The sequence below is a fragment of the Triplophysa dalaica genome, chromosome 8 (genome assembly GCF_015846415.1).
Source record: "Triplophysa dalaica isolate WHDGS20190420 chromosome 8, ASM1584641v1, whole genome shotgun sequence".
NCBI lineage: Eukaryota > Metazoa > Chordata > Actinopteri > Cypriniformes > Nemacheilidae > Triplophysa > Triplophysa dalaica.
In genome coordinates this window covers 7,575,241-7,601,674 of record NC_079549.1, presented here as the reverse complement: position 1 = coordinate 7,601,674, position 26,434 = coordinate 7,575,241, and the positions used below count along the sequence as shown (strand labels likewise).

At 36.5% G+C, this 26,434-nt stretch overlaps 1 protein-coding gene across 2 annotated transcripts in view; it reads right to left on the bottom strand.

Annotated features, from left to right (window-relative positions):
- The window catches only part of myo1b (myosin IB), a 151,570-nt gene that overhangs the window by 72,517 nt on the left and 52,619 nt on the right, over nucleotides 1-26,434 (bottom strand). For both annotated transcript variants that reach the window (XM_056754921.1, XM_056754922.1), the window contains exons 5-9: nucleotides 16,201-16,305; nucleotides 13,783-13,829; nucleotides 10,182-10,245; nucleotides 6,122-6,220; nucleotides 2,697-2,800 (exon numbers count right to left, since the gene is read on the bottom strand). In XM_056754921.1, the coding sequence (XP_056610899.1) occupies nucleotides 2,697-2,800; nucleotides 6,122-6,220; nucleotides 10,182-10,245; nucleotides 13,783-13,829; nucleotides 16,201-16,305 (419 nt within the window). The remainder of the gene's footprint in view (nucleotides 1-2,696; nucleotides 2,801-6,121; nucleotides 6,221-10,181; nucleotides 10,246-13,782; nucleotides 13,830-16,200; nucleotides 16,306-26,434) is intronic.

The window sequence follows — 26,434 nt, the reverse complement described above, 5'->3', positions numbered from 1 at the left end:
TTTTAATAATTTTGAAAAGATTTCAAACAAACTTCTGTCACGTTGTCATGGGGCATTGCTTGTAGAATTTTCAGGAAAAAAATGAATTTAATCCATTTTGGAATAAGGCTGTATTAATACACACATAATGTGGAAAAAGTGAAGCGTTGTGAATACTTTCCGGATGCACTGTATATTCATAGTTTCATTCCATATATTCATAATTCCATTCATTATATTCTATTTTCATTCCGTATATTAAAGTTTCAATCCATACTTCATTCAAAATATTCTTCATTCCATATATTGATACTTCCATCAATAGTTTCATTCCATATATTCAAGTTTCAATCCGTATATTCATATTTTAAGCCAATATACTTTATCTGCATTCCATATATTCAGAATTTCATTCCATTTATTCAACCAATCAAACATATGCATACTTTCATTCAATTAATTCTAGTTTATTCCATATATTCAACCAATCATAGCTGCTGAACATAATTCCTGAACGGCATGCCATAATATATATATATATATATATATATATATACAGTATATTAATATAATCAGCATAAATTGAATGCCCTATGTAGAGCCTGGCACTGCCAAATGTTGGATCATGCCATGACATTAAACTTCCCCTTGAGATAAAATGTGTTAAATACTCAAAGAAGCAATAATTATGGATTACTTGTACCAAAGTGTCAGTATTTGCACTGTAGAACCATAAATAACCGGTTATTTTAAATGCCATAGCATTGATAATGTACATGTGTGCAAAAATTCGCAATAACCTTCAAATATCTGGTCCAAAGGGCAGAGATAACAGAACAATTGGTGCTAGACAAAATGTGACACAGAATGACAAATTATATTGTCCCTGTCAAGCAAAGGCAGAGTATGTATTACAATAACACTTTCATGTTGAAAAGGTGTGACGTATCTATAAATGATTGATTTTATATTTTCTAGTCTAGAATTGACATCAAACAAAGAAAACTTGCAGCACATTGTCCAAAAATGAAGACAATAAATTTGACAATGCATCTCAATTTCGTCGTTGTGCCATTGCTTGAAGGTTTTGACCATGTTTGCATCTCTTGAGCAGATATTTGCTGCATGAAAAGCCTGCTCTGTGCACAGGTGTAATCACTTTAAAGATAATGAAAGGAGACAGGAGAATAAACATGTTTTTTTTTTTTAATGCAAAATCACATAATATTTGTTTTCGGTTTAAAATGGATCATAGTAAGTATATGTTTTTTTGTGCCAATAAAAATGAACGCAAAATTTTATAAAGCAAAAAAATATATACAATAAGAAAGAAAAACGTTTTCATTTTTGCAAACAATGGTTTATGAATTCGCTGCTAGATTTTTTTTATTTTTGTTTATGCTTCTTAAGTTCATGTTCACCTTTCTGGCACAAATTTCATGTGTGGGAGGGACCGAAAGGCGCTTGACTCTCCTTGGCTAGCGAGAATTGGGAGGATAGCTCCCTGACCAGGAAGTCAATGGTAAAGTCAGTGCAGCGGATTAGAGAGCGATCCGCATGCTTTTATCTGAATTGTTTTGTATTTGTTTGTATTTGTACTTAAATTACTTTCTTAACAAAATTATTTTCTGAGTATATGAGCAGGTTGCCAACTTCCACGCACTTACAAACGCCTCTAGGCTCTCTCACGCTACATCAAGTCAACGTAGAGTGAATACAGGATAGATATTTGGATGCAACTTTATGTGGGTTTGGAGGTCATCAAGACAGCAGTCTATAATTTATAATAACAACGATATCCGGAAAACAAGACACCTCGGAGTTTTAAGGAGAAAGTATAATAAAGTGTTATGTTTTCAATATATCTTTTATAGATGATAATATTGGTTGCATTTTAGGTATTGTTTCGGTCTTTAAATGTTTATATTTAAAAAATTGTCTGCCTTTCTTTATCCTATTTTATGTAGTTGGGTATATACATAATTAAATAGTTGTTTGCAAGAGGCAGACTAATTGAGTACAGCATTCTAAAGACCTCCAATTGTTATTAATACGTTTTGTTGTAGTAATGTTTCAAAAACATAATATCATTTGAATGCATTGATACTATTTTATGAGGTGTACTTTCTGTGGATATATAGAAAGGCTCATAATACATTCACCATGAGTTTAAGTTTAAGTAAGATACAATACTTGCCTTATACAGTAAGGGTACTAAATTCCTAAAATGTATTGCTTACATAATGCAAGAGCCCCACAAAGCATCCTCCTCCTCAGCTGGACACAAAAGTCACCCTAAGGTATGTTATTGTAACAGGATAATAAAATTGCTATGCCTCAGTATCAAAGACAAGGCTTTAGGCTGGCCCTATGGCAAGTTCTTGCCATATTTTATTATAATTTAACTAACTATAGTGAATAAACTGTGATAATTTGAGAAATGTTGAAGGTGTCTAAGTAAATTTAGGTTAACTTATACATGTATCACAAAGAGCATAAAATCAAAGTTGTAAAAGCTACATTGTCAGTAAAATAAGCTTTTTTTTCATTATGACATTTTTCAAGAGGTTTTGCTCATTAATGTATATAAAATAACATAGTGAGAATTTGCACAAAGGCTCTCCCTTCACTCTGGTCACGCTCTGTTCAGGCATCCAGTATGAAAACTGTCAATGCTTCACATGCTGTGACAGGACCCAGCTATGAAGAAAACTTACCCTAACAGTTCTGAAACTTGTAGCATCATCCAGTCCACTGACCGTTGCAGAATCCAGGCTAAGATAGTTGTATTTGCTGAAGTCCCTGTCCAGCTTCAATTTGTCTGAAAGAAGAAGACTTTTATCTATGTATATAACAAACATCCAAATATAGTTCCTGTCTACATGAATGGGCTACAAAAGACAACAATATAGAGTGTTCTCCAATAATTTGGGCATACTTTATCAAAAGCCAGTAAAAAAATGTCTAACCTATTGATCTTTTGCTCAAAATATCAAAAAAATAACATCAGGTCTCATTGAAAACAAACAATTGCAAATACAACACAGTTTTATAAAAAAGCAATTAATATAGTTAAATATACGTGTGCCACTATTATCGGCACCCCTATGAATTCATATGCCCAGGGTTATTTTTTTTTACAGGGATATAAATATGAGGTAATACATAATAGTAAATCATTGATCACAATGGGCAAGACCAAAAGGACCAAAAGAACCAAGGAACATAGTTGTGATGTGCCGCAAAGGTTGTAGAGTTTCACAAAATAGGATGTGGCTGTAAAAAAATGACAAATCACTGAAAATGCCCATTTCCACCATCAGTGCAAAAATAAGAAATTCCAGACAACTGGAAACTGCAGAATTTAGTTGGGTCAAGGGGTCAACATTTTTCCAAAACTTAATCCGATAATAAATTATTTGGAAGGGTTCCAAGAAAAAGCCTTCCCTCTCAAAAATATTTAGTTTGCCAGAAACTACTGGAACTTCAAATGGAATCAGGTTCTATGATTAGATGAAACCAAAATAGAGCTTTTTACCAATGAACACCATTGGCGCATGCAGAGAGGTACAGTAGCCATAAGAATAAGTAACTCATGCTCACAGTTAAATATGATGGTGGGTCTTCAATGTTTTGGAGGTGTTGTTCTGCCAGAGGACCAGGACATCATGTCAAGATACTTTGCATTATGGACAACAGGTATTAAGTTAACGTCTGATTGCTTCTGCCAGGGAGCTTCAAATGGGCTTCATTTGTAATTTTTCTTTCCAATAAGTGTTTTTTTCTTAATATTTTAGCAAAAGATCAAATGGTTACACAATAAAGGCATTTTGAAAGAGAGCCGATGGCCAGACTCTCGCTACAAAACCAAAAAAAACTATTAGAACATTGAGATATTTTATTAACCATTTTCCAGGTGGTTTATCAGATTGCTTGTTTTTTTAGGGGCCATGCCCCAAAGGCATTGTAGCCCCTATTGTTTCTACCAGTATCCTTCTTCTTCTTCCTCCTCAAAGGGAGTCTATGACAGTAACAGTGAGGAAAATAATTATTTGATCCCCTACTGAATTTGTAAGTTTGTCTGCTTACAAAGAAATGAAGGGTCTTTCATTTCTATGATAGGTTTACTTTTACTGAAATCTAGTGGAAAAAAGGTCATATAAAGCTTATAAATTGATTTGCTATTCAGTCAGTGAAATAAGTATTTGATCCCGGAGCAAAACATAACTTTGTACTTGGTGGAGAAACACTTGTTGGCAATCAAAGAGGTTGGTGACATTGGAAGACATTGGTGATAGTTGGTCACTGGGTTTGCACATGTGTCAGGATACATTTTACTCCACTCCTCTGTAAATGTTTAAGGTTACTTGGCTGCCGCTCAGCAAATTAGAGTTTTAGCCTCCTTTACAGATTTTCTATAGGACTAAGGTCTAGAAACTGGCTAGGACATAAAATGTGCTTCTCCTTAAGCCACTCTTTGGTTGTCTTGGCAATGTGTTTTGGGTGTTTGTCATGTTAAAGGCACCTCCACGTCCCATCTTCGGTGATCTAGTTAAGGGGAGGAGATTCTCTGCAAAGATTTTTCAGTACACTGGCCCGTCCCTCAGCCCCTCAATGCAGTGAAGTCACCAAGTACCCGTAGCAGAGAAAAAGCATAATGTTTCCAACACTGTGCTTCTCTGTAGGGATAGTGTTCTTGGGGTCATAGTACAAATTTCTCTCCCTCCAAAAACAGGAGTCAATTTTTTCTAAATCATCATTGGTAAACTTCATATGAGCCAGACGTGCCTTCTTGGGGAGGAGGACCTTGCGGATTTCAATCTATTGTGGCAGAGCGTGTTACCAATGGTTTGCTTGCTAACTGTGGTCCCAACTGTCTTGAAATCATTAATAAGCTTCTTCCATGTAGTTCTGGGCTGATCTTTAACCTTTGTCATGATCATCTTTCCAACATTGAGGAAATCTTGCAGGGAACTCCAGACCAAGGGCAATTGATAGTTAATTAGTATTTCTTCTATATTCGTATTCGTATACACATATTCGCGCCATATGACCCCTTAAAGGTTGTGGGTTGGAATCCCATGTAGGGCATTCTCAAATTAATGGGTTGCACATCGCTCGTATCTAGTTTAAACAGGGTGTAAGTCTTCATTTTCATTTCATTCTCACCTATTCTTATCAACCTGTTTGTTTTTCACATATGTTCTTTGCTGCCATTTTTGTTCTTGTTGCTTCGTGCTGCTATGGCTCCTCTCTGTGCTTGCTGCTCGGAGCTATATTTTAGATTTGGATCCTTGCTACGGTCACTCTGAGCTTGCTCACTTGGAAGATGTTGACAGACTTGCAATAATATCCATGAGTTTAGTTTGCTATAATGTACAGTATCTCACAGAAGTGAGTACAGCCCTCACATTTTTGTAAATATGTTTTTATTTATTTTCATGTGACAACACTGAAGAAATTACACCTTTCTACAATGTAAAGAAGTGAGTGTACAGCTTATATAGAAGTGTAAAAAAATTGCAACAAAAGAAGTGAAATGTCCAAATTGGCTCAATTAGCCATTTTCCCTCCCCGGTGTCATGTGATTCTCTAGTGTTACAAGGTCTCAGGTGTGAATGGGGAGCAGGTGTGTTAAATTTGGTGTTATCGCTCTCACTCTCTCATACTGGTCACTGGAATTCAACATGGCACCTAATGGCAAAGAGCTTTTGTTGCTCAAAATAAAGATGGCGTAGGCTATAATACGATTGCCAAGACTCTGAAACTGAGCTGCAGTATGGTGGCCAAGACCATACAGCGGTTTAACAGTACAGGTTCCACAAAAATGTGAGGGGTGTACTCACTTCTGTGAGATACTGTATAATATAGTATATAATGCTTACATATACAGTTTGTGTGCATTCAGAAATTATATGTATATACATATTTGTGTGTATGTTTGTATTTGATTTACTTTTCTCTATCATATATTTAATAGGGCTATACCTATATTAATTCTATGTTTGTTTAACTTGTTTTTCTGTGCAGCTGTTTTGATAAGATACAAACTTGACTTGGTATTCTTTTTTTAGCTCCACCCTTTGATGCCTGAAATCAAAGCCTGAAGAAATCACATGAATATCTGTATTTGGTCCCTTACTGAGTGTGTCCTCTGATGCCCCAGAAAGCAGTTGGTAAAAGATATGGAAATTCCTCTCTCCTCTGGGCTGGTTTACTACACGGGATTTTTCCAAAAGATCTGTGAAAGAAAAATATCAATGCACAAAGCATTTTATGAGATTTTTATAGCCAGAAAAACGATGAAGATGAAAAAATTATATACTGTATGCTTGTAGCTGCAGGTTATAAGCATTACGAAAAATAAATAGAGTAATGTGCAAATTAGGCATGTTCGTTTTTTTTTACCTAAAAATGGTTTAAAGTCAGTTATTTATATGTTTTATTGTAAATGTCACTTTACATTTCTAAACATTCCTTTTGCCATTATTTGTAATAATCCAGTGAGATTTCAGCACAAGGAGTGTGACAAGAGCTGGTGCTACTACACATGGAATTCTGGGCCCGTATTTATCAAGCTTCTCAATGTGCCATTTTAGTATTAAGTGCTGAGAATTCTTGAAATGTAGTATTTATTCAAGTATTAAAGCAAGTTATCAAATTTCTTAAAGCTAAGAATCACTCTTACTCTCCCAATTATTTAAGGCAGCTCGAGAGGTCTCAAGTCCTTAGGAGTTGCCACTAGGGGCTTGTGAGGGCGCTGAGGAGACAGAGACATGTGGTGGACAGAGGGCTTGGCAAATGGAACCGTATCATTCCACATAATACAAGCATAAATTCGAAACATCCTTGTATAGGCAATAATGCGGATGGCATTTCTCAATGAGACAACATCTACATCATTTTTCATAATCTAATTTATACATTTAAAGGTGTCATGAACTGGGCTTGTTTATTGTTGTATGAGGTCTACTTATGACGTTCGCGTGGTTTTTACTTTCAAAAACATCAAAATCAATAAGTTATACGCTATTTTCTACCCGGGTTTTGAGGCCAGCTCGACAAACGATCGGTCTGAATGGGCGTTCTGCCATGAAGACTTGGAAGTTAACGCCCACTGCTCAGATTGGATAGTAGTTTGCGTAGTAAAATTATTTGGAGCCTTCTGTGAATTTGGTTGGAGACGTAATGTTCGGTTACACATTCGCCCTATTCATACAGGATTAGTATTATCTGGGGACCTTGTGATTTATAAATTACCTCACCACATCTGTATTTCATGTGGCACATTCACACGGGAAAAATGAAGCCTGTGATTGTACTCAAGTTTACTGACTTATTTCTCGGATGTGATGGCAACACTTAGCGCATAGTTGGTATAGCCTATAGTTGTATGTTGTTTAATGATATCCGTACCTGTCAGCATTTGAGCCCTGTAATCGCGAACCAGACATATGACATGTCGTCATCCAAAATCCTTTTTGCGGCACAGCAAAGTGCGTGTATCATCTCTATGCCTGACACAGATTTTGTCCTACACTTCACTTAAATAACTAGTGAGATGCTTTACAGCTAGCTTTTAAGCGCAGCTTAGAGCCAAGATTCGTTTACTCATTAATCAATTCTTGGCAGTATTCCTGTGATTAATTCTTACAAGCTTGATAAATATGGGCCCGGGGTATCACAAGCCCCTAGTGGCAACTCCTTAAAACTTGAGAGACCTCTCGAGCTGTCTTAAATAACTGGGAGATTAAGAGTGATTCTAAGCTTTAAAGGGGTGACACGGCTAAACCAAATATTATCGTTTTTTCGATGTAATGCAATGTGCTTACATGATTTAAGGTTCAATAACGCTATATTTTCCCCACACCATGCATGCATGCCCTGTTTTACAAAACTCATCGGTCTGAAAAGCGAGGTGTGCTCTGATTGGCAAGTTAGCCAGTGCGTAGTGATTGGTCTAATACTGCAAGTGTGTGACGGAATTTAAGTCTATCTATTATTTAATGGAAAAAGAGGCAGACTCTCTTTTTTTAAACAGTCAGCATTATGGGTATTTTTATGACGAAACATTGTAATTTACAGTGACAAACTGTATTTTTGAGAATTTACAGTATTCTACTGTTGACACAACCGCAGTAGTGCTACTGCATTTAAAGTAAGGGTGGGAATCGTTTGATCTCTCACGATTCGATTTAGAATCGATACATGATGTACTAACTAGCATATTTAAGATTTAAGATGTCATCAGGTCACGTTCGGGCTCTAGTGTTTTGGCTTCTGCTCTGTCACATGTTGTATTTTAATACAACCGAGTGCCCATTAAAGCCATTCTCATTGACATATTCTGCTGTCAGACATTAAAAAAGTACATAATAGTAATTAAACGGGACTCATTAGTGCTGTGTGTTAAACGAGAGTCACTTCCACTCATTGCCACATCGTATGACAAAATCATCATACACATACATAAAAGACTGGTTATTTTGCCAATATTAGTGTATTCATCGTTCTATAAACACCATGCACTGTGAATTTTTTAAGTGAAAAGGTAAAGCATTACCATGACCATGGCAGTTTTGTTAAATGTTGACAAACTGTAATTTATTATGATTTTTAATGTATCAGTATTTGGTCTGTTTATGATAAACAGTTGCGACATTATGGTAATTACAGTACAAATTCAAAATCCAATACCTTTAAAGCATATGGTAACGTTTACATTATACTATATTTGTTTTATATGCAATAATCTATTGCATCCCGAATGTTTACAAACTTAGAATTAGCCTATACACGGCAAAAAATACTAATTATTACCAAGTATTTTGGTCTTGTTTCCAGTAAAATTCAAAGTCAAAGTGCATTTTCTCGATTAGCGAATGACTTAAGACAATACGTTTTTTTTTACAAAAATATCAAATTTAAGTGAATTTGTATTTAAAACAAGCATCTGCTTAACGTGGCAAAAAAGTAGTATTAATACAGCGCTTAATAAAACATAAAAAATTATTTTGGTCCAAACATTTTTTAAGTTTTCTCTGGTTATTTTACTCATTGAGAAGATGCATCTTGATCAAAGATTTTTGTTCTGGAAAAACAAGATGACTATTTGGTAAGAAATTAATTTTTGTCGTGTAGGCAACTGAGATGCGTTGCAAGCGTGAATCAACTAGCTCCGTCATTGTGAAAGGAAGCACCGTTTAGACTAGACCCATCAATATTTAAAAAAGGCCCATTGGCCCAAAACCCAATTAAAAGACAGACCAGTCTGCCCCCCCAGCTCAAATGTCTAGCTACGACTAGGCTAAAACCTGATTCTATTAATCAAGCCTTGGTAAAACACGTCAGACATCACATTGTAAACATTGTAAGAAATGAATACTGTACAGCTCTGCTAACATGAGCAGTGTGCAAAAGCATATAGAAAAAACAAGCTCTTTACTAAAAGCTGAGCCTGTTAAGAAAACAGAAAGCATAACTTTTGTGCCATTACTTGCCTGTCGGTTGAGTTTAACAAAACATTTTACAGTGTTAACACATTGTTTATTAATATAATTAATTAAAATAGAACTTTAATTTGTTTAATTAAGTAAAAGTCGATTTTAAAATGCCTACTTTTTTCATATTGTGTTTTAAAAGACTATAAAACACAGCTTTTCCTTATTTATTTTATTATTGAGGATTTCTTTAAAAAAGTAGAAAAAACAAGTTATGATTATATTGATTATAGACAAAATACGATTTAGGTGAGATAGTGTTCTAGTGGGTTAAACCACTGAACTGGTAAGTCAAAAGGTTGCTGGTTCGATCCCAGCAGCCACCACCAGTGTGTCCTTGAGCAAGACACTTTACTCCATGTTGCTCCAGGGGGATTGTCCCTTTAATAAGTGCACTGTAAGTTGCTTTGGGTAAAAGCGTCTGCCAAATGACAAAAAATAAAAAAAAATAGGTATACTTTGTTGCAGAAATATAAACAGTTTCTAAAACAGAAACCACTGTTGCACTTTTGGTATCAAGTTTTTACAGTTGCACCATTTTGACATTTCTGCCATCATTCCCCAAATTTTCTTCAAAGTTTATTATTGAACAAAAACATTTACTTCACCACATAAAAGGAATCACCACGCTCTGTAGAATCCTTAATTTACACTTATACATTTATTTTGGGGGAAATTTCTTTTGCCTGAAAGTTTACTTACAATTACTGATGACTCCGCCAAGAGGGTCTCCTTTGAAGTCAAATTCGATATCCATATACTTCCCCTACAAAAAGATAAAAACTACACTGAAAAAAACTGTATATTGGATTAAATTGTACATCAGTTGCGTTCATTCAGCATAAAATGATCAATGTTTGAGTTGACCAATTACTGCTCATTAAACAGTCCGGGTAAAGAGAATTCTTATCATTTTTTCTAAACACATTATAGATGTAAGAAATGTATTGCTGAAACACATTACAAAGACTGGTGGAGTTAAACCGTTGAACAGTTTTTCACCAATTCTCAGTTCAGAATTTTTTGGCCGGGGCTAAAATGGGGGCTCAGTGAATGATGTTTAATTAACAAATTTCGAGATGATCACAAGCAAATAATACACTTGGCTGGTTCGCTATCAGCAATCTCAGCACCTATCTTATAAGCTCAAGAGATAACCACTATAAAGAGACTTTTTGAAGCTGCAAGCGTGTCCGTTTTAAATTATAATCCTATGGAGTAAACATGTTTTTAAAAAAAACAGCTTTTTAAAATGCCAGCATCTTTTTCTGCGGCTCAGAGCGTCTTTTGAGGTTGAAAAAAGTTAAACTTTTCAGAAAAACGTCCCGTCAAGCACCTTTTTCATAGCTAACCAATGACAGAGACCTGATGTTTCCATAACAACATGCGGGGAAAGTGATTTGTCGAGAAGGCTCAAGCTTGACAAAATAAAATGGCGGTCGAAACACCTGTTGGAGCATAGTTTTGTATAAATGTATACAATTTATGTATGCATTTCTAGCGAGAAATTAGTATTGTAGTTTTTTTAAATATGTGGTTGGTTATAGCAAAGACGCTCTCTGTTTATAATTCAAATAGAATTCTGTTAAACTGCCTATGAAGCCTGTCTCTCTAAGCTGCCTCCGTGCACAAATGGCCGGCTGCTATTTGTAACCACAACTCGCTGTGGGTTCAGGCTAATTCAGGGCATAGAGCTTTCCCCATGACGGGGGAGAGTACTCAGAGTTCGGGTACTCAGAAATTGCCGGGCTCAGAGCCCTCTCCCCGGACAGCAAGCCAAATATGCATACCTTTTAACCTGCTCGTCAATTATCTATTGATAAATATCGCACACATTGACTCACGCTTGTTTGAATTTATATCCTCCCATTAAAAGTATTCACATAATTTACACATAGCTGGGCTGGGGACTCAGGTTGAGCGATGAGAGTGGGCGTCCTGCTTATTTTTTCAAGATTTTGATAACTCAACTTATTCTATTTACTTTGATGTTTTTTCTCCATTCAAATTTGTCTCTGGGTGGTTAATAACACACTTTTATGTTGTGTGACGAACTCAGAACACATATTTTAATGTCACTTTACTCTGCTTTAAAGTGTCCTATTTTGATTCACTGTAAGGTTCTCAATTTTTAGAATTTTTGTTTTTATGAAAAGTTATCAAGTTGAAATCCAGCACATTATAAGTACTTGATGAAATAACAATATGAAAAGTTTTGTATACTAACATCTTGTGAAGCAAATTGATCTTTATTTGCAATAAACTTAATGAAGCCTGTCTCACTTCCTGTCGCATAAATGACAATCTCAAAAGTAATCAGACACCGGTATGTTTACAACGTAGATCACAGGTGTCCAACTCAATTCCTGGAGGGCCACAGCTTTCCACAGTATAGCTCCAACCCTAATCAAACACACATGATTCAGCTCTTTAGGATTACTAGAAACCTCTAAACAGGTGTGGGTTGGATTTGGTTGGATCTAAACTGTGCAGAACTGCGGCCCTCCAGGAATTGAGTTTGAAACCACACTGACAAAGAGGGAGGATGTATGTGCAGATATTGAGCAGATCTTAAAATACATAATTTAGGCGACACAAAAAAAATGTCACCTACATCTTGTCTACAGCAAATTTGAATTCTATGGTGAACTACACATTTAAGATATGAATATATTAATATAGATAATAAGCCCTTAAGATCTTAAAAGATATTTATCCCTTTAAGTTATTAATAAATTAATATAGATAATAAGCTTTTTGGATCTGAACAGATATTCAACTTTAAAAATGTGCCTGCCCACTTCCTAAGCAAAGGCAACGCTCTCTAAACAACGGTGATCACAAAACTCAACAGTATAACAAAATCTTCGAAAATTCAAAGATAAATGTACTTGCGGTGCGCATCGTCACTTGTCTCAATTCAATTCAATTGCGATCATTATGTCAACGATTCGATATATCGTTGTATCATCCATTTTAAAATATTACTTCACAAGTAAGTCTGTCTCCCTCACACTTTATCACTCTGTCTGCATCGCACACGATTGGAGCTGTGTATTTCTACAGTATTTGTCACGATTCAGTCTGTGTTCCCCTGTCTTTTAGACTTTTATGAGCGTCTGGAAGCCGCTCTTAAGGGGGGGGGGACTCTGTCACGATTCAGTCTGTGTTCCACTGTCTTTTGGACTTTTTGTTTGTAGTTTTGGTTATTTGCCTTCGTGTTTCCAGTGTAATCCTGGGTAGTTCATTTCTGTGTTAATCGCTTCCCCTGGTGTTTCTTGTCATCTCGTTTTCCCATTTTATATAAGCCCCTGTATTTCAGTTGTTGGTTGTCAGTCGTGGTTGCATGTTGCCCTTTGTTCCCGGTCACATATTTTGGATTACCTAGTTTCATTTTTGTTTTGTGTTAATAAATGCACGTGGATCCACTGCCTCGCCTGCCATTTGTTATAGTATTTATTAATTGTTAATCTAATGTTAATTTTATCAATTCATTTACAAAATCAAAAGTTGTATTTATTGATATTACTGGACCCCAGTTTACATAAATAGTTGTATTTTTAACTAACATTCAAAGACATAAATACAAATTTTAACAACTGTATTGCTCATTGTTGGTTAATGTTAGTACACATACATATATATATATATATATATATATATATATATATGTAGAACAGATGTTAGTTTGGCTTTTATTCACCTATTATCATTGATCAGCGGACATAAACACTGAAACTTAAATGTGCATGCAATAAACACAGAGACTCTGCTCAGGCCATCTTTCTAAAATTAATAGCGTTTAACCGGAGCAAACGAAACAAGTGAACGAGATCATGGATCAGCCCACACACATAGAGGGCTGTAGTAAATACGGAAGCGCAAACTTGCATCACACGCGGCATAATTTCAAACATCAGGTTAACCGTAGCTCATGAAAAGAGTGGTTGAAAACATTCATCAGCGCACACATAGAGCGCTAAAATAAATATCATAAACGAGCGTACACCAGCTTTGTTACGGAGACTCTGCACTGGCAATCTTTTCAACATAAGCACTATTAAATGGGTAAAGTTGATGAGCAGAGGCAGGTTCTGTTGACACTGTGCACAAGTACAGTGTGTGTCAACTGCCTGTCGGAAAGACAAGAGAGAGCAAGAAAGCACACCTTTAAGCTGGACTGAGAGAAAGCATTAAAACATTTTGCCTGTGTTCAGTCAGTGGTTATCCAATCTAAAGCAAACACACCAAGAGGGAGAAGCGTTATCAAAACAGGTTATAGCAAAAAGAAGGAGATACTCACAAAACGAGAGGAGTTGTCATTTCTTATGGTTTTGGCGTTTCCAAAAGCTGTGGTGGGAAAACACAATGGAAGTCACTTTTGAACAGATGGAAAATGTTCATGTATATTGACATTATCTGGTAAAATAGTCTGGGTTAAATAGTTTAAACTTCTTTCATGTTCAAGAGGCAAATTAATTTTTAATAGTTTTCACAGTTGCATTTTAACTGTGCCCTTTTGAATGTAGAACATAAAAATATTAAATCATATAATTATTGTTTAACATACTTTCAAAATCAAGAAAACAGTTAACCCTTCAGCTGAACATCTATAGTAGACTCTTATCCAGTATTCCTGGAGAATGACCAATTAATTGACCAATAGTGTTTCATATTCTGACCTTTACAGTCAATTATGCAAAGTGGCTGCCCTGCGGGCTACGCTGTAAAATAAACGGTGCCTCAAATATCTCTTGTGTACTCAAAGAACCTTAAACTCTATTTTAAGTGCTTCAAAAATACTTAAATTCTTGAATAACCCCATATCCAGTTCTGAAGTTCTGGAGTCACCTTTTCACTACACTGGGACCTCAGAGTGCCTAACATTTTTTTTAAATGGTTAATGTAAGATTCGTAGACATGTAGGTGGTTCCTAAAGAATCTCTTGTTAAAGACAGCATCTAGAGCAGGGGTCAGGAACCTTTTTTTTAAACCAAAGAGGGATTTTTCCAGTTTTGGTTCAATTATTTATGCAAAAGAGACTTTTTTCATCTTTCAATGTCTTCACTGCTAATAACTTGATTTATGTCCAAAGTCTCACTTATGGTCCCTGCGGGGATCAATTGTTCTTTGCCTTCGATAAGAGAACATGTCCACAGACAAGGCAAAATCAGTGAAACAAACACAAAAAATATTTACATGATTTATAAACAACTTACAGGTTTACATTAGGCCTCCATTCAAATAAACTTCATTATATATAACATATAACAAGTGTTTAAAAGTGCACGTTCATAGTATGATAGTCACAAAATACTGCTTATGTGTCTTCTGACTTTGCAATGCAATGAGAGCAAAAACAAGCTTGAAAATGACCAGGGCCAGCAGCCTTAAAGCCACAACGTTTTTATGATTATCAGGGAGAAAAATATCCTTGCAGTTTCAGACAGCACTCACAGAAACATAGTACAGAGAACCACATTAGCCACACCGTTATCCTCAAACCCTTCGAGACACAACTCGCTTAACAAGTGGAAACTTATTTACCGGTGGTATCAAGCGTCATGGGACCAACAGATGGACAGGGGCAAAGGACTCGCGGAAAAACAGTAAAGTGGTGAACCACTCCGCGTTGTTGAGAACAACAAAAAAACACAACTCAATGAGAAAGAGAAAACTTTCTCACCGTGTGTGTAGCTTGGTACAGCAAAAAGAAACAGAGGGCTGGTGGGTTCAATAGTGAGATGTTAAACAGAAGTTTGCAAAGTGGTCGCATCCCAGTAACAACAGTTTCAAGTGCTCTAGTGTCCAAGTGATGCTGACGCTGAACCTAAGTTTGCAATGAAATCCCAAGGCCCAATTTTAGTTGTTCTGTATCCAGCATTTTTTCCTCAGGCCGATGGTATGTTGTTGATGGGGGGTAATTGTTCAATCCCGGGGGCGATAACATATTGTTTAAATATATTTGTCATTAAATGATAAGTTAACATAGAGCATTACAACAAAAATTGACTGACTAGATGACATACAACAGAAAGTTGTGATGAGAAGCGGCAGACATTTCGCAAACACAATACTCTCAGGGCACCGGAAGTAGTTTTACAGTATTTCAAATTTTTCCAACGACTGTAAGAACTCTGCATTTTAGACCTGCCCTTTTATATTTAGTTTGGAGGACATTCTTTAATCTTTTTTGAACACAAAGTGATGATCTCTAATATATCAAAGTATTTAAATATTATTTTGCTGCATATAGTAATACGCATGTTATGTGGTCATGGTCTATGGTACAAAAAGTATAAAGCAGGAAATGTGTAGAACCTGGTGTGGGGGGTTTGTCTTTCCTCAGCTAAACTTTCACAGATGTGCTACTTCAATTTGCTCAGGGCTCCACTGCCAAATACTGGGCATTCTTTCTCCACCTCATTGCTTATTAGCATTTCCTGGTCATGGACCCACATTAAAGAAAGAAAAAAGGCAGGGACCAGGAAGCTTTTGGCCTATAAGCTGAGAATAGGTTGGGAATATGGGAAAATAACGATGATTAGGATCTCAAACTTAAAAAATCTGTTTTCTATAACTGGGGTTCCAAGCAAAATCGAAAAACATCAGCAATTTTAAGACATTAAAGGGATACAGAGCTTCAGTTTATGACACCAAATTATAAAAAGTGTGAAATGTAACACAGGGAAGAGAACAGAAGTTGTGGCCTATTACTCACCCTCAAGTACAGGATTGGACTGAAGCAGCTGCTCCTTCACTTTGTTCACCTCCTTTCCTTTACCGCACACCGCTGCTACGTAGGACATCACAAACTTGCTGGCCTCTGAAACACAGAATGCACAAGGTCACCCAAAAATCCTCTTTAAATAAACTCCCATCTTTCAGGTTGCAACTGTTTTTTTCCTATTCCACCCACACAAATCTTGTCTGTGGCTCAGTGGTTAGAGCATGGCACTAGCAATGCCAAGGTCATGGGTTCGACTCCAGGGGATTGCAAATAGTCAGAAACAAATGTATATGTAATGAATGGTAGTGTAATCCAGGCAGAGAAGCTGATCCATGTGCAGTGTATTAATGAAAACCAGAAGACAAAACAAACTCAAGTAATCCACAGAATGAAGGCGAGTCAAAACAACGCATGACACAAAGACAGACACCAAACCAAGGAAACACTGGGGTTTAAATACACTGGGATAACAAGCGGGCAAACAAGGAACATCTGACAATAATTAACACAAAAACTACAAAGGACTACAAACAAGGCACTTAAAAGGAAATAACATGAAAGTCCAAAATAACAGGGGAACACAGACTAGGATCGTGACAGTATAATTCAATGCAATGCAAATTGCTTTGCTAATATATACTTTATTGCTACGGCATGTTACTGTGGACACGTAAAATTGCAAAAATTACATATAAAACCAAAAGATATGTTTTATTTAAAGCAGAACTTTAGAACTTTACCTCACGGGTCCCCCATGTGGTTGATAAGCACAATTGTCTGTTACCTGTGTCGTAAGTAATGTCGCTGTATAAGCTTATAACCGTGGGAAGCGAAATACACATAAATTTGTTTACTAAGCCGATGGAACTGGTGAACCCAGAAACATTGTTTGGAAACCATGTTGCACTCTACCGCAGGAAGGGGATGGACAGGGTTGTGGACAGACCATAGCACATAACTTACAGAGTGTGGTTGTAGCTGCTCTAAGGCTGCTCAGGTAGCAGCGGGATAATCATTTGTCCAGTTAAGATTTGTTCCACCACTTAAATCATTTTAGAGACATTATTTTAAGGTAAAAAAAATAGTGTTGCTTTAAAAGCGCAGGCTCATCCAGGCCTCATTTAAGAGTTTGTATAGGTGCACAAGCCATCATTATATCACTCTGTCTGCCCGTCCCTCGTTTTAAAGCAAACGAAACTAGCTAATTATATGGCATATGTATGTTGAAACCATTTGATAGTGTACCGTCCCCTTTAATTATTTGTGGTGAAATTAAGTTTCTTCGTGCTTGCTATATAAGTGCTTGATAGTGTTGATTTGATATAAAATTACATACGTAATTTACATTCACGGTTTCAGTAAGATTCGCTAGTTAACCAAAACGGTAATTGTACTTCTATAGCAATTCTTATTTTCTTTTACATTAACTAAAACATTATTAAATTAAAAGTTTATTTGATAAGTTAATATGGACAATAAACAGCTAACAACTAACGTTAACAAATAAAAAATCTATCTATATATTGGTCTCATCGTTTTCTTCTTGCAGATGCACCATTCAATACTATCATTTTCTAAAAAAAACCTGTTGCCTCAGTGCACATCATGTTGCACATTTTACCACTGTAGTTTATGCCCTGCCCTTAAACCAACCACACTGAGGAAAATAATGCTACACTGGGAAGGCCATTTCAAAAAAGCTGTTGTTTTCCAAATAAATATGTACAAGTAAAAAATAAGAATATACTATTGTATGTAGAAGGTTTATGCTATATACAGCAGAATGAAATAAAATTTAAAGAAAATAGATGGTGTATTATCTGAAGGATATAATTAATATTGCACTTAATTATTATTGCACAGAGTTATTAAATTGCACAGTGGGTAAAAACATTTAACTGTTCAAGAAGTAGATGGCCTGAGGGAAGATACTGTTTTTGTGTCTGGTTGTTTTGGTGGTCAGTGCTCTGTAGCGCCGACCGGACGGAAGCATTGTGAAGAGATGATGGCATTAGTGTGAGAAGTCCAGGGTGACTTTCTGAGCCATTTTCCTCACTCTGGATATACACATAATAGACTTTGACGTTATTTTATAATATAACATTTATTATAAATATTATATATATATATATATATATATATATATATATATATATTAGACATACTTTATTTAAATGTTAAAATAAATTAATACAAAGATATAATCCTTGTTGTAGTTCTGGAGTGATAAATTCTCCGGTTTATATGAGTTGATTGCATGTGCCGTCACAGGTAGGTTTCGACTGCAAGTGACGTCATAGGAAGCGAAGATGTCTGAGAGTGCAATTCTGACAATGCAAGTCTGAGAGTTTAGTGATGGGAAGTTCGGATGATTTTACTGACTCGGACCTTTGAGTCTCGTTAAGGAAAATGAACGAATCTTTTTTCGAGTCATATCGTTTATTTTAGCAAAATATAATTCAAATATTACAGGTTACTTTCCAAACACATCTACTACTTATGCAAACGTTTATTACATTACAAACAATACAAAACGTTAATGTTATAAGAAACAGAAAAGATGAATTAATTGTTAACCTGGGTCTTTAGTCTATGATTAGCTCACCTCATCTGACAACAAGTCTTCGGGTCTGACGCGTTCGTTCATCACGTGACAGTTTCGTAAGCTAAACCAATGCAGTCAAAGCCGGAAAGAGAATTGATTAGTTCACCTGTCGAGTCTTCGGGTTTGAGTCGTTCGTTCATCACGTGACAGCCCCGTACCCATAAGAGGTTCTCAACTCCAGTCCTCAGGCCCCCCTGACAGAATACTTTGGATGTCTCCCTATTGAACACCTGAACAAGTTAATGAGATAATGAAGTGATGATTGAGTCATTAATGATGAACAGGTGATGTTAACTAACACAATCACTAGAATAAAAACTATAATAGTGTTGAACTTTCATTAAGTGTGGCTCATACCCTTGATTTATTATGTTGCATTTTTTGCTAGCTGAAATAGTTTGTTTCTGAAGCATATTTATAAGAGCCTGACAAAAGACAAAATTATTTCGTCCTGGTGTTGGTAATAGCTGTGCAAATGTTGGTTGATTTTTAGTGTGTCACGATATTTGTCAGACTTAAATCCCCCTTATTTGTATCTGTCTTATAACAATTTAAGAAGGTTTCATTCCAACAATTTTGTCCTTTGTATGGCTATTCAGAAACACACTATAACAGCTGATATAAAAAATAAATCAAGGGTAAGAGCCCCACTAAAGGAAACATTATTATGGTTTTTGAACTTACTTATGATGTTTTCTTCAGCGATTAACATCACCTGTTCATCATTATTGATCAATCATCACTTCATTATCTCATTAACTTGTTCAGGTGTTCAATAGGGAGACATCGAAAGTATTCTGTCAGGGGGGGCCTGAGGACTGGAGTTGAGAACCACTATAAGCAATGAAGTCAGAGCCGGAAAGAGAATTGATTAGTTCATTTCTCGAGTCTGCGGGTTCGAGTCGTTCGTTCTTTTGTCACATGACCACTTGCCGTATCAGTATAAAATACTATAAAGTAAACATGTATTTTTTGTATGTTGGATTTTATTTAAGGAGTTATCATAAAATTATAAAAATATGTGTAATTATAATTTTTCTAGAAATAAAAATGGTCTGCTCATTTATGTCACTATGTTTTTGTTACTGTTTCTTCAGGATCTGTGTTATTTTATATATAAATAAAACAATAATATATTGATTGATTTGTCATTAAACTGTCTGTGTCCATCAATAAACAAACACTAGGACTAGGCTATATAATAAAAAAATCCAAGCCTAAAATTACAAAAAGCACATTTGTAACCAAACTTACATAAAACTGGAGAGTTAAAGTAATTTACTTAGAAATAGAGTGTGCTTGGGTCACACAAAGTTCAGCTGAAGGACAACTGTCACTCTGGACTGTCACCAAGGTGACCATTCCACACCCACCCCCACTAGGTGAGGGCAGGAGAAGAGCCTCAGACATATTCTAACATCTCAGGAGAATGATCACTAGAAAAAGGAGTGATGTTTGGATTCATTTTGTGGCAACTTCAGCCATTGAAGCAAAATGCAACATATGCAAAAAATGTTTTTCAACAAAAGGATGAAGCACTTCTAATTTGAGGAGGCACCTTAAACTCTCACATCCTACTGTGCTGTTAGCACACATTAGAACAGAGAATGAAGATGATAGCCCTGCAGCAGCTGGAGCTGTTTCTACCACCACCACTTCTTCAGCTGGACCTTCGACAGCTTTGGCTGGCATGCTGACCACATCTACCGCATATAGTACACCAGCAGCACCCACCACCATCCAAGGAGCAGTTAGGCCAAGGAGGCCACAACAGCAAACTTCCCTGAGCAGTTTTGTAGCAAGACCAATGGATCCATTAAGACAAAGCAAACTTGATGAGGCTCTGGTGAGAATGATTGCTTGTGACTTTCAGCCATTTTCTATAGTGGAGGACAAGGGCTTTAAGGAATATTCACATCTTCTGGACCCATCATACAGTCTACCTAGCAGAAAAACATTGTGAAAAACTATAATGCCTAGGCTGTATGACAAGTTAAGAGGTAATTTAATGGACAAAATCAAGAGTGCCTCTGCTGTTTGTCTCACAACAGACTGCTGGACCTCTTTGACTACAGAAAGTTACATGACTGTGACATGTCATTTCATAGCGGACTTTCAGATGACCTCCTATCTTCTGGACTGCTTTGTTTTGACGGAGAGACACACTGCTGCTCACCTGGCAAGTGAGCTGGCAAGAGTTACAAATGAATGGGGTGTGGGTGACAAAATTGTAGCTTGTGTTACAGACAATGCCAGCAACATTGTTTCAGCCCTGAAAGACCATATCCACTGGGACCACATAACTTGTTTCGCACATATGCTGAACCTCATTGTCAGAGCTGCATTGAAGGAGGTCCAAGCAATATTGCAAAAGGTCAAGACAATAGTTGAATACTTCCAAAGAAGTACAGTTGCTTCAGACAAGCTCAAGGCCACACAAAAACAGATGGGTCAAGAGACGTTGCGGTTAAAACAGGATGTGGCCACAAGGTGGAATTCAACATATTACATGTTGAAAAGATTTACTGAAATCAAAGATCCAATCATCTCCACCCTGGCACTTACTAATGCATCTCTGCAAACCTTGTCGCCAGAGGAATGTAACATTTCCAGAGAAATTTTGGACATTATTAAGCCATTTGAGGAGGTCACCACTGAAGTGAGTGCAGAAAAGTAAGTATAGTTCAATTTTTTTTATTATTATTAATTTTAAAAAATTTTAAACTCTCTTAATGATCCATGTTTTTCTGTATCCTTATTCATAACAGAGAAGTATATGAAGTACTGGTTTTGATTTTGCTATAATTAATTTATAAACTATTTGTAATCTTCATAGGTTTGTGACTGCCTCCAAAGACATTTTGATGATAAGAGGTCTTCAGAGGATTGTCACCCGATATCAAAGAAATCCATCCAGCTCTGACCATGTTAAGAAACTAGTAGATTCCCTGATGTTGTAAATGACCAAGAGGTTTGGCAAAGTAGAACATATTCAGAAGCTTGCTGATGCTACTTGCCTGGACCCAAGGTTCAAAAAGCAAGCTTTTGTCAATCAGCAGGCAGCAGAAGAGACAGTAAAGAGGGTTAGAGCAGCTGCAGCAGATATGAACGCTGTTCAGAGTGAGGAAGAGAATACTTCAGATAGAACTTCTGAAGGTGGCACTGGTGCGACTGCCAGTGCAGGGGCCATGTTTTGGGAAGACTTTGACGAGAGGGTAGCAAGCTTGAGGCCTTCTGCTACCACTTCTAAGACGTCAGATGCTATGATGGAGATGCGGGCCTACCTTGCAGAGCCCCTCTTATCCCGCAAATCAGACCCTCTGGCCTGGTGGAGGAGCTGTTCACCAGTATACAAAACCCTTTCTGAGGTCATGAAGGCAAGACTTTGCATTGTGGCCACATCTGTTCCATCTGAAAGATTTTTCTCTAAAACTGGGCAGATTATCTCGGAAAGAAGAAACAGACTCAGCCCATCCAAGGTCCGGGAGCTTGTATTTTTGAATGCAAACATGGCTTAAAGGATGTTCTAAAATATAGCCACAGTGTGTTATTTATTTAAGCTTATTTATTTTATTTTTTATAAAAAGCCTAGCTTGTTGTTTTAGTTTTTCTTAAGGCTCTGTGGCTTTAGTTTATTTGCATTTTCTTGTATTTTTTATTTAAATTGTTTTAATTTATTTTGGAATAGTAATCCTCTTTGCTTAAGCTTTTCTGAAACAAAAATAAACAATAAAAAAACATTCAAGAGTGTGTACACAGTGTTAATGTCTAAAGTGTCTTGTTACAAAAGTATAGTAAGTAACACTATAGTCTAATCTAAAGGGCTAACTCAAAGGAAATTAATTCAACAAGTTATTGTATTTTATGAAAATAAGACTTATTGTTTTTAAAGCATAACCAACTCTTTATTATCTTTATTTCCACATTCAGTGTTATGGAAAAGAACCATCGAGACAGAAATTAAAAGCAATAATTTGAGCCCCGAAATTACTGTGCATATGCACCAGTTTGAAAGGAATGTTGTAAATTAACTAATTTATCTGTCAGAAAGCTGTCACGTCACGTGACAAAAGAACGAACGACTCGAACCCGAAGACTCGAGAAATGAACTAATCAATTCTCTTTCCGGCTCTGACTGCATTGCTTATGCGTACGGGGCTGTCACATGATGAAGGAACGACTCAAACCCGAAGTCTTGAGAGGTGAACTAATCAATTCTTTTTCCGGCTCTGTTTCATTTTTAAAGCGTCCGGAGCATGTTGCGCAATGCGCATGCGCGACTGAACGAATCACTTCCCAAGACGACTCGTTCTTCCCAAGTCACATTTAAGATTCGAACAGCTCATCACTAGAGTGCATGTGGAATCAGATGCTATTGCATTTCGGTGCCACGATTGAGACATTTGCCCTCATTCACATTAAAGAAAGTCGGAAAGCTCAAACAATATAATTCCAACATATCTTATATAACGGTTAAACAGATCGCGAATGATCAGTGATCCGCAAGGATTGGAACACGCATGACCCATGGATTCATCATAGTAAAAGACAGTTTAATGTGTGCTCTCATCTCCCTCCATCCATCTCGCATGCTTTAACTCAAAACCGCCTCTTAAAGCAAGTTTTGAAGAGAAACTAACGTTAATTCGAAGTGCCAATGACGCGCCTCTAATACAAGTAATAGCAATAAAACTGTTGCACGAGTTTAAATTTATTGAAGTTTATGCTGCGTGCCGTGGAGCTCGTTCTCCACACAGTAACGCATTTGAAAAGACAGACAAGCGAGAGACAGGAGTGAAAGTGCAAAAATCTTATAGCACCTGCCAGTCTGATCTTTAGACATCAGTCTGTCAAGCTTTTACTCTGACGTCTGCATGAATAGGAATTTAATTATACGTATTCATTATAAATACTGTCTGTTTTAAAAAGAAGGCACATATAATGTAGCATGGAAAGCTCTCTGTAAATGGCCTTCAGGTATCGCGGGTTTGAGATACGCGCAGAGAGTCAGAGCACAAAATACTAAACAGAGTTCTCTTTCACGCCTTCGTACTCTGAAACGGACATATAAACACAAAACAACGTCAAAATTCCAATATTAACAAGAAACCTTGTAAAGGTATTTAGTTTCGTGACCAAACAGTTGGGAAATAAAAAACATGTGCGTATTGCACATGCTCTTAAATGGGCAGCAGCAAATAAAAGATCTCTGTTTATAATGTTCATCATACAACAATGGACGGGTCCAAAAACATTTACTGATATAAAAGGAATTGTGTTCTCTTATATGAGTTGTTCACAACAAATAAAGGAAGAAAGTAGCTTTAAGAAAGATGTGCTTTAAATATGGTAAAGTGTTGAAAGAGAGTTTACATATACAATATAAATAATTAAATCATAAACAATGATTTGTGTTAGTTTCTAATTGATTTATTAATGTATTAAATATATTTCAATCAACTTTTATTGAGAGAGAGAGAGAGAGAGAGAGTGGGAGGATGGCACGAACCAGCTAAAACACTTCTGAACACAAATAAAAACATCTTTAACAAAGAGGCACAAACTTAATGCAGCTATTCTATATATACGCTTCATGTCCGCAAAAGACATGCCGCATATAAATACCTGCAGGCACCAAAAGCAGGTAAATAAATGGACTATTTTCTTGAATGCTTCAGTAAATGAAAATGCAGCGGTAATAAAGTATTTTAAGCTGTCAGTCAGTTTACTGTTTGCTACATACCGTACGTTTGTGACATATTATAAACCATAACGTCTTGTTATATAGCATATAGCATTTATTATATTAACAGCATGAATAATCAGCATGTTCAGAGCATGTTTTTATGTTTTAATTTGAAAGAATATTTAGAATCAGTTCTTAAGGAAAGTCTGTTAGAAAACTTTGTAAGTACTCCCGCTCATGATATATTAATTTCAGTCATTACATTTTGTTATCAGTCTGATTGGCTGAGCAGAGTTCTAAGACGGTAGAACTTTTAAATGAGGAATACACTTGTCAAAGCCGACATAATATCCTTATTATCTTCAGCAGGGGCCCGTTTCAGAAAGCAGGGTAAGTGCAAACTCAGAGTAAGTCAACCCCAGAAAACGGAATACTCAGGGTTTTTGGTTTCCGAACGCGAGGTATATCAAACCCACGACCGCGGAGTAAGTCAAGCCCATTTCAGAAATCGAGGTATCTTATACTCCGAGTGAGTAACCAGAGTAACCTACTCCGTGAACCTAACCTGGTCGGGAGCTGGTTTTATTCCGCAAACGCAGGGTTTGTTACAATCTCCGCCCCCTTTTCGAAGCGCGAGCGGTGTTGAAATGACATACGTCATCTGTTTATTGATTCGTGTTCCTAATCGCGCTCTATTTAGTCACACAGAACTTAAAATAGCATGTTCGTTTATTCAGGAACCCATAGAAGAGGAAGCTGCATTAATTCGCAGAGAGTTACATTTATGTCGGGAAGGAATTGTGAGGCCCCGTTTGGACGTTTTATCTTAACTTTTAAGGCCAGTTTAAGAAGTATATTTAACATTTCCCAATCAGTCTTCCTACTAGCAAGACTATTTTATTTCTTTAAACTTTCCTGAATGAATGATGTTATTGTATTTCTACCACGGCGTTTTAGTGCCACGTTAAAAATAACATAAATTCAAGATTACGAGAATAAAGTCGAAATTTTACGAGATTAAAGTCAAAATGTTACGAGAATAAACTCGTCGTAATACGTATTTTATTTTCGTGAAAGTTGTAGTTTAAGAGTTTAAATTATGTTTAAGTACGTCATCTGAATCAGTGAGTTAATTCGTAGTTCATGTCAGATTTTGACATTTCGACTTTATTCTCGTAACATTTCGACTTTATTCTCGTAACATTTCGACTTTATTCTCGTAACATTTCGACTTTATTCTCGTAACATTTCGACTTTATTCTCGTAACATTTCGACTTTATTCTCGAAATCTTTTTTTTTTTACGACGCCGTCGTATATTTCATATTCAGCTGCTGCCAAGATCTTTTTATTGCAGAAGGATATCACCTACATGAGAGCGAGAGAGTTAAATATAATTCGCATTTTCACAGTTTCAACAAAATAAATATAAAAGTGATTGACATATAAACTTGCGCATTAACACGTGAAGCACTTTTCTCCCTCGCCAACTCTCTTTCTTTTGCTGCTGCGGCTGTGTTGCACTTTTTTCTAAATATCTGCTCATATTCACTGTACGCTTGTAACAGTTCCTTCAATTTGATTGGCGAGAAATGAACAGAGCGCTTTTTGTCACGTGCCGTTGCCATGGTGAATCGTGCTATCTTCACTCAATTGATGATGGCTTTTCATCGCCATGCTACACGCGCGTATCCTAGAGTGAACTTACTCAGGGTTGATTGAACTAACTCAAATCAGCTGGTCTGAAACTGAAAACTCAGAGTAGCGATTCTCTGAGTAAATCAACTCAGAGTTCAGATTTTAACTCGGTGTTGGTTGAACTTCCTTATTGAAACGGGCCCCTGGCATGTTCCCCTGACAACTAAGAATTGTGTCGATCAGCAGAGGTCGTTGTTTTAATGCCAGAATTTAAGAATATAAACAAACTGTTTGCAA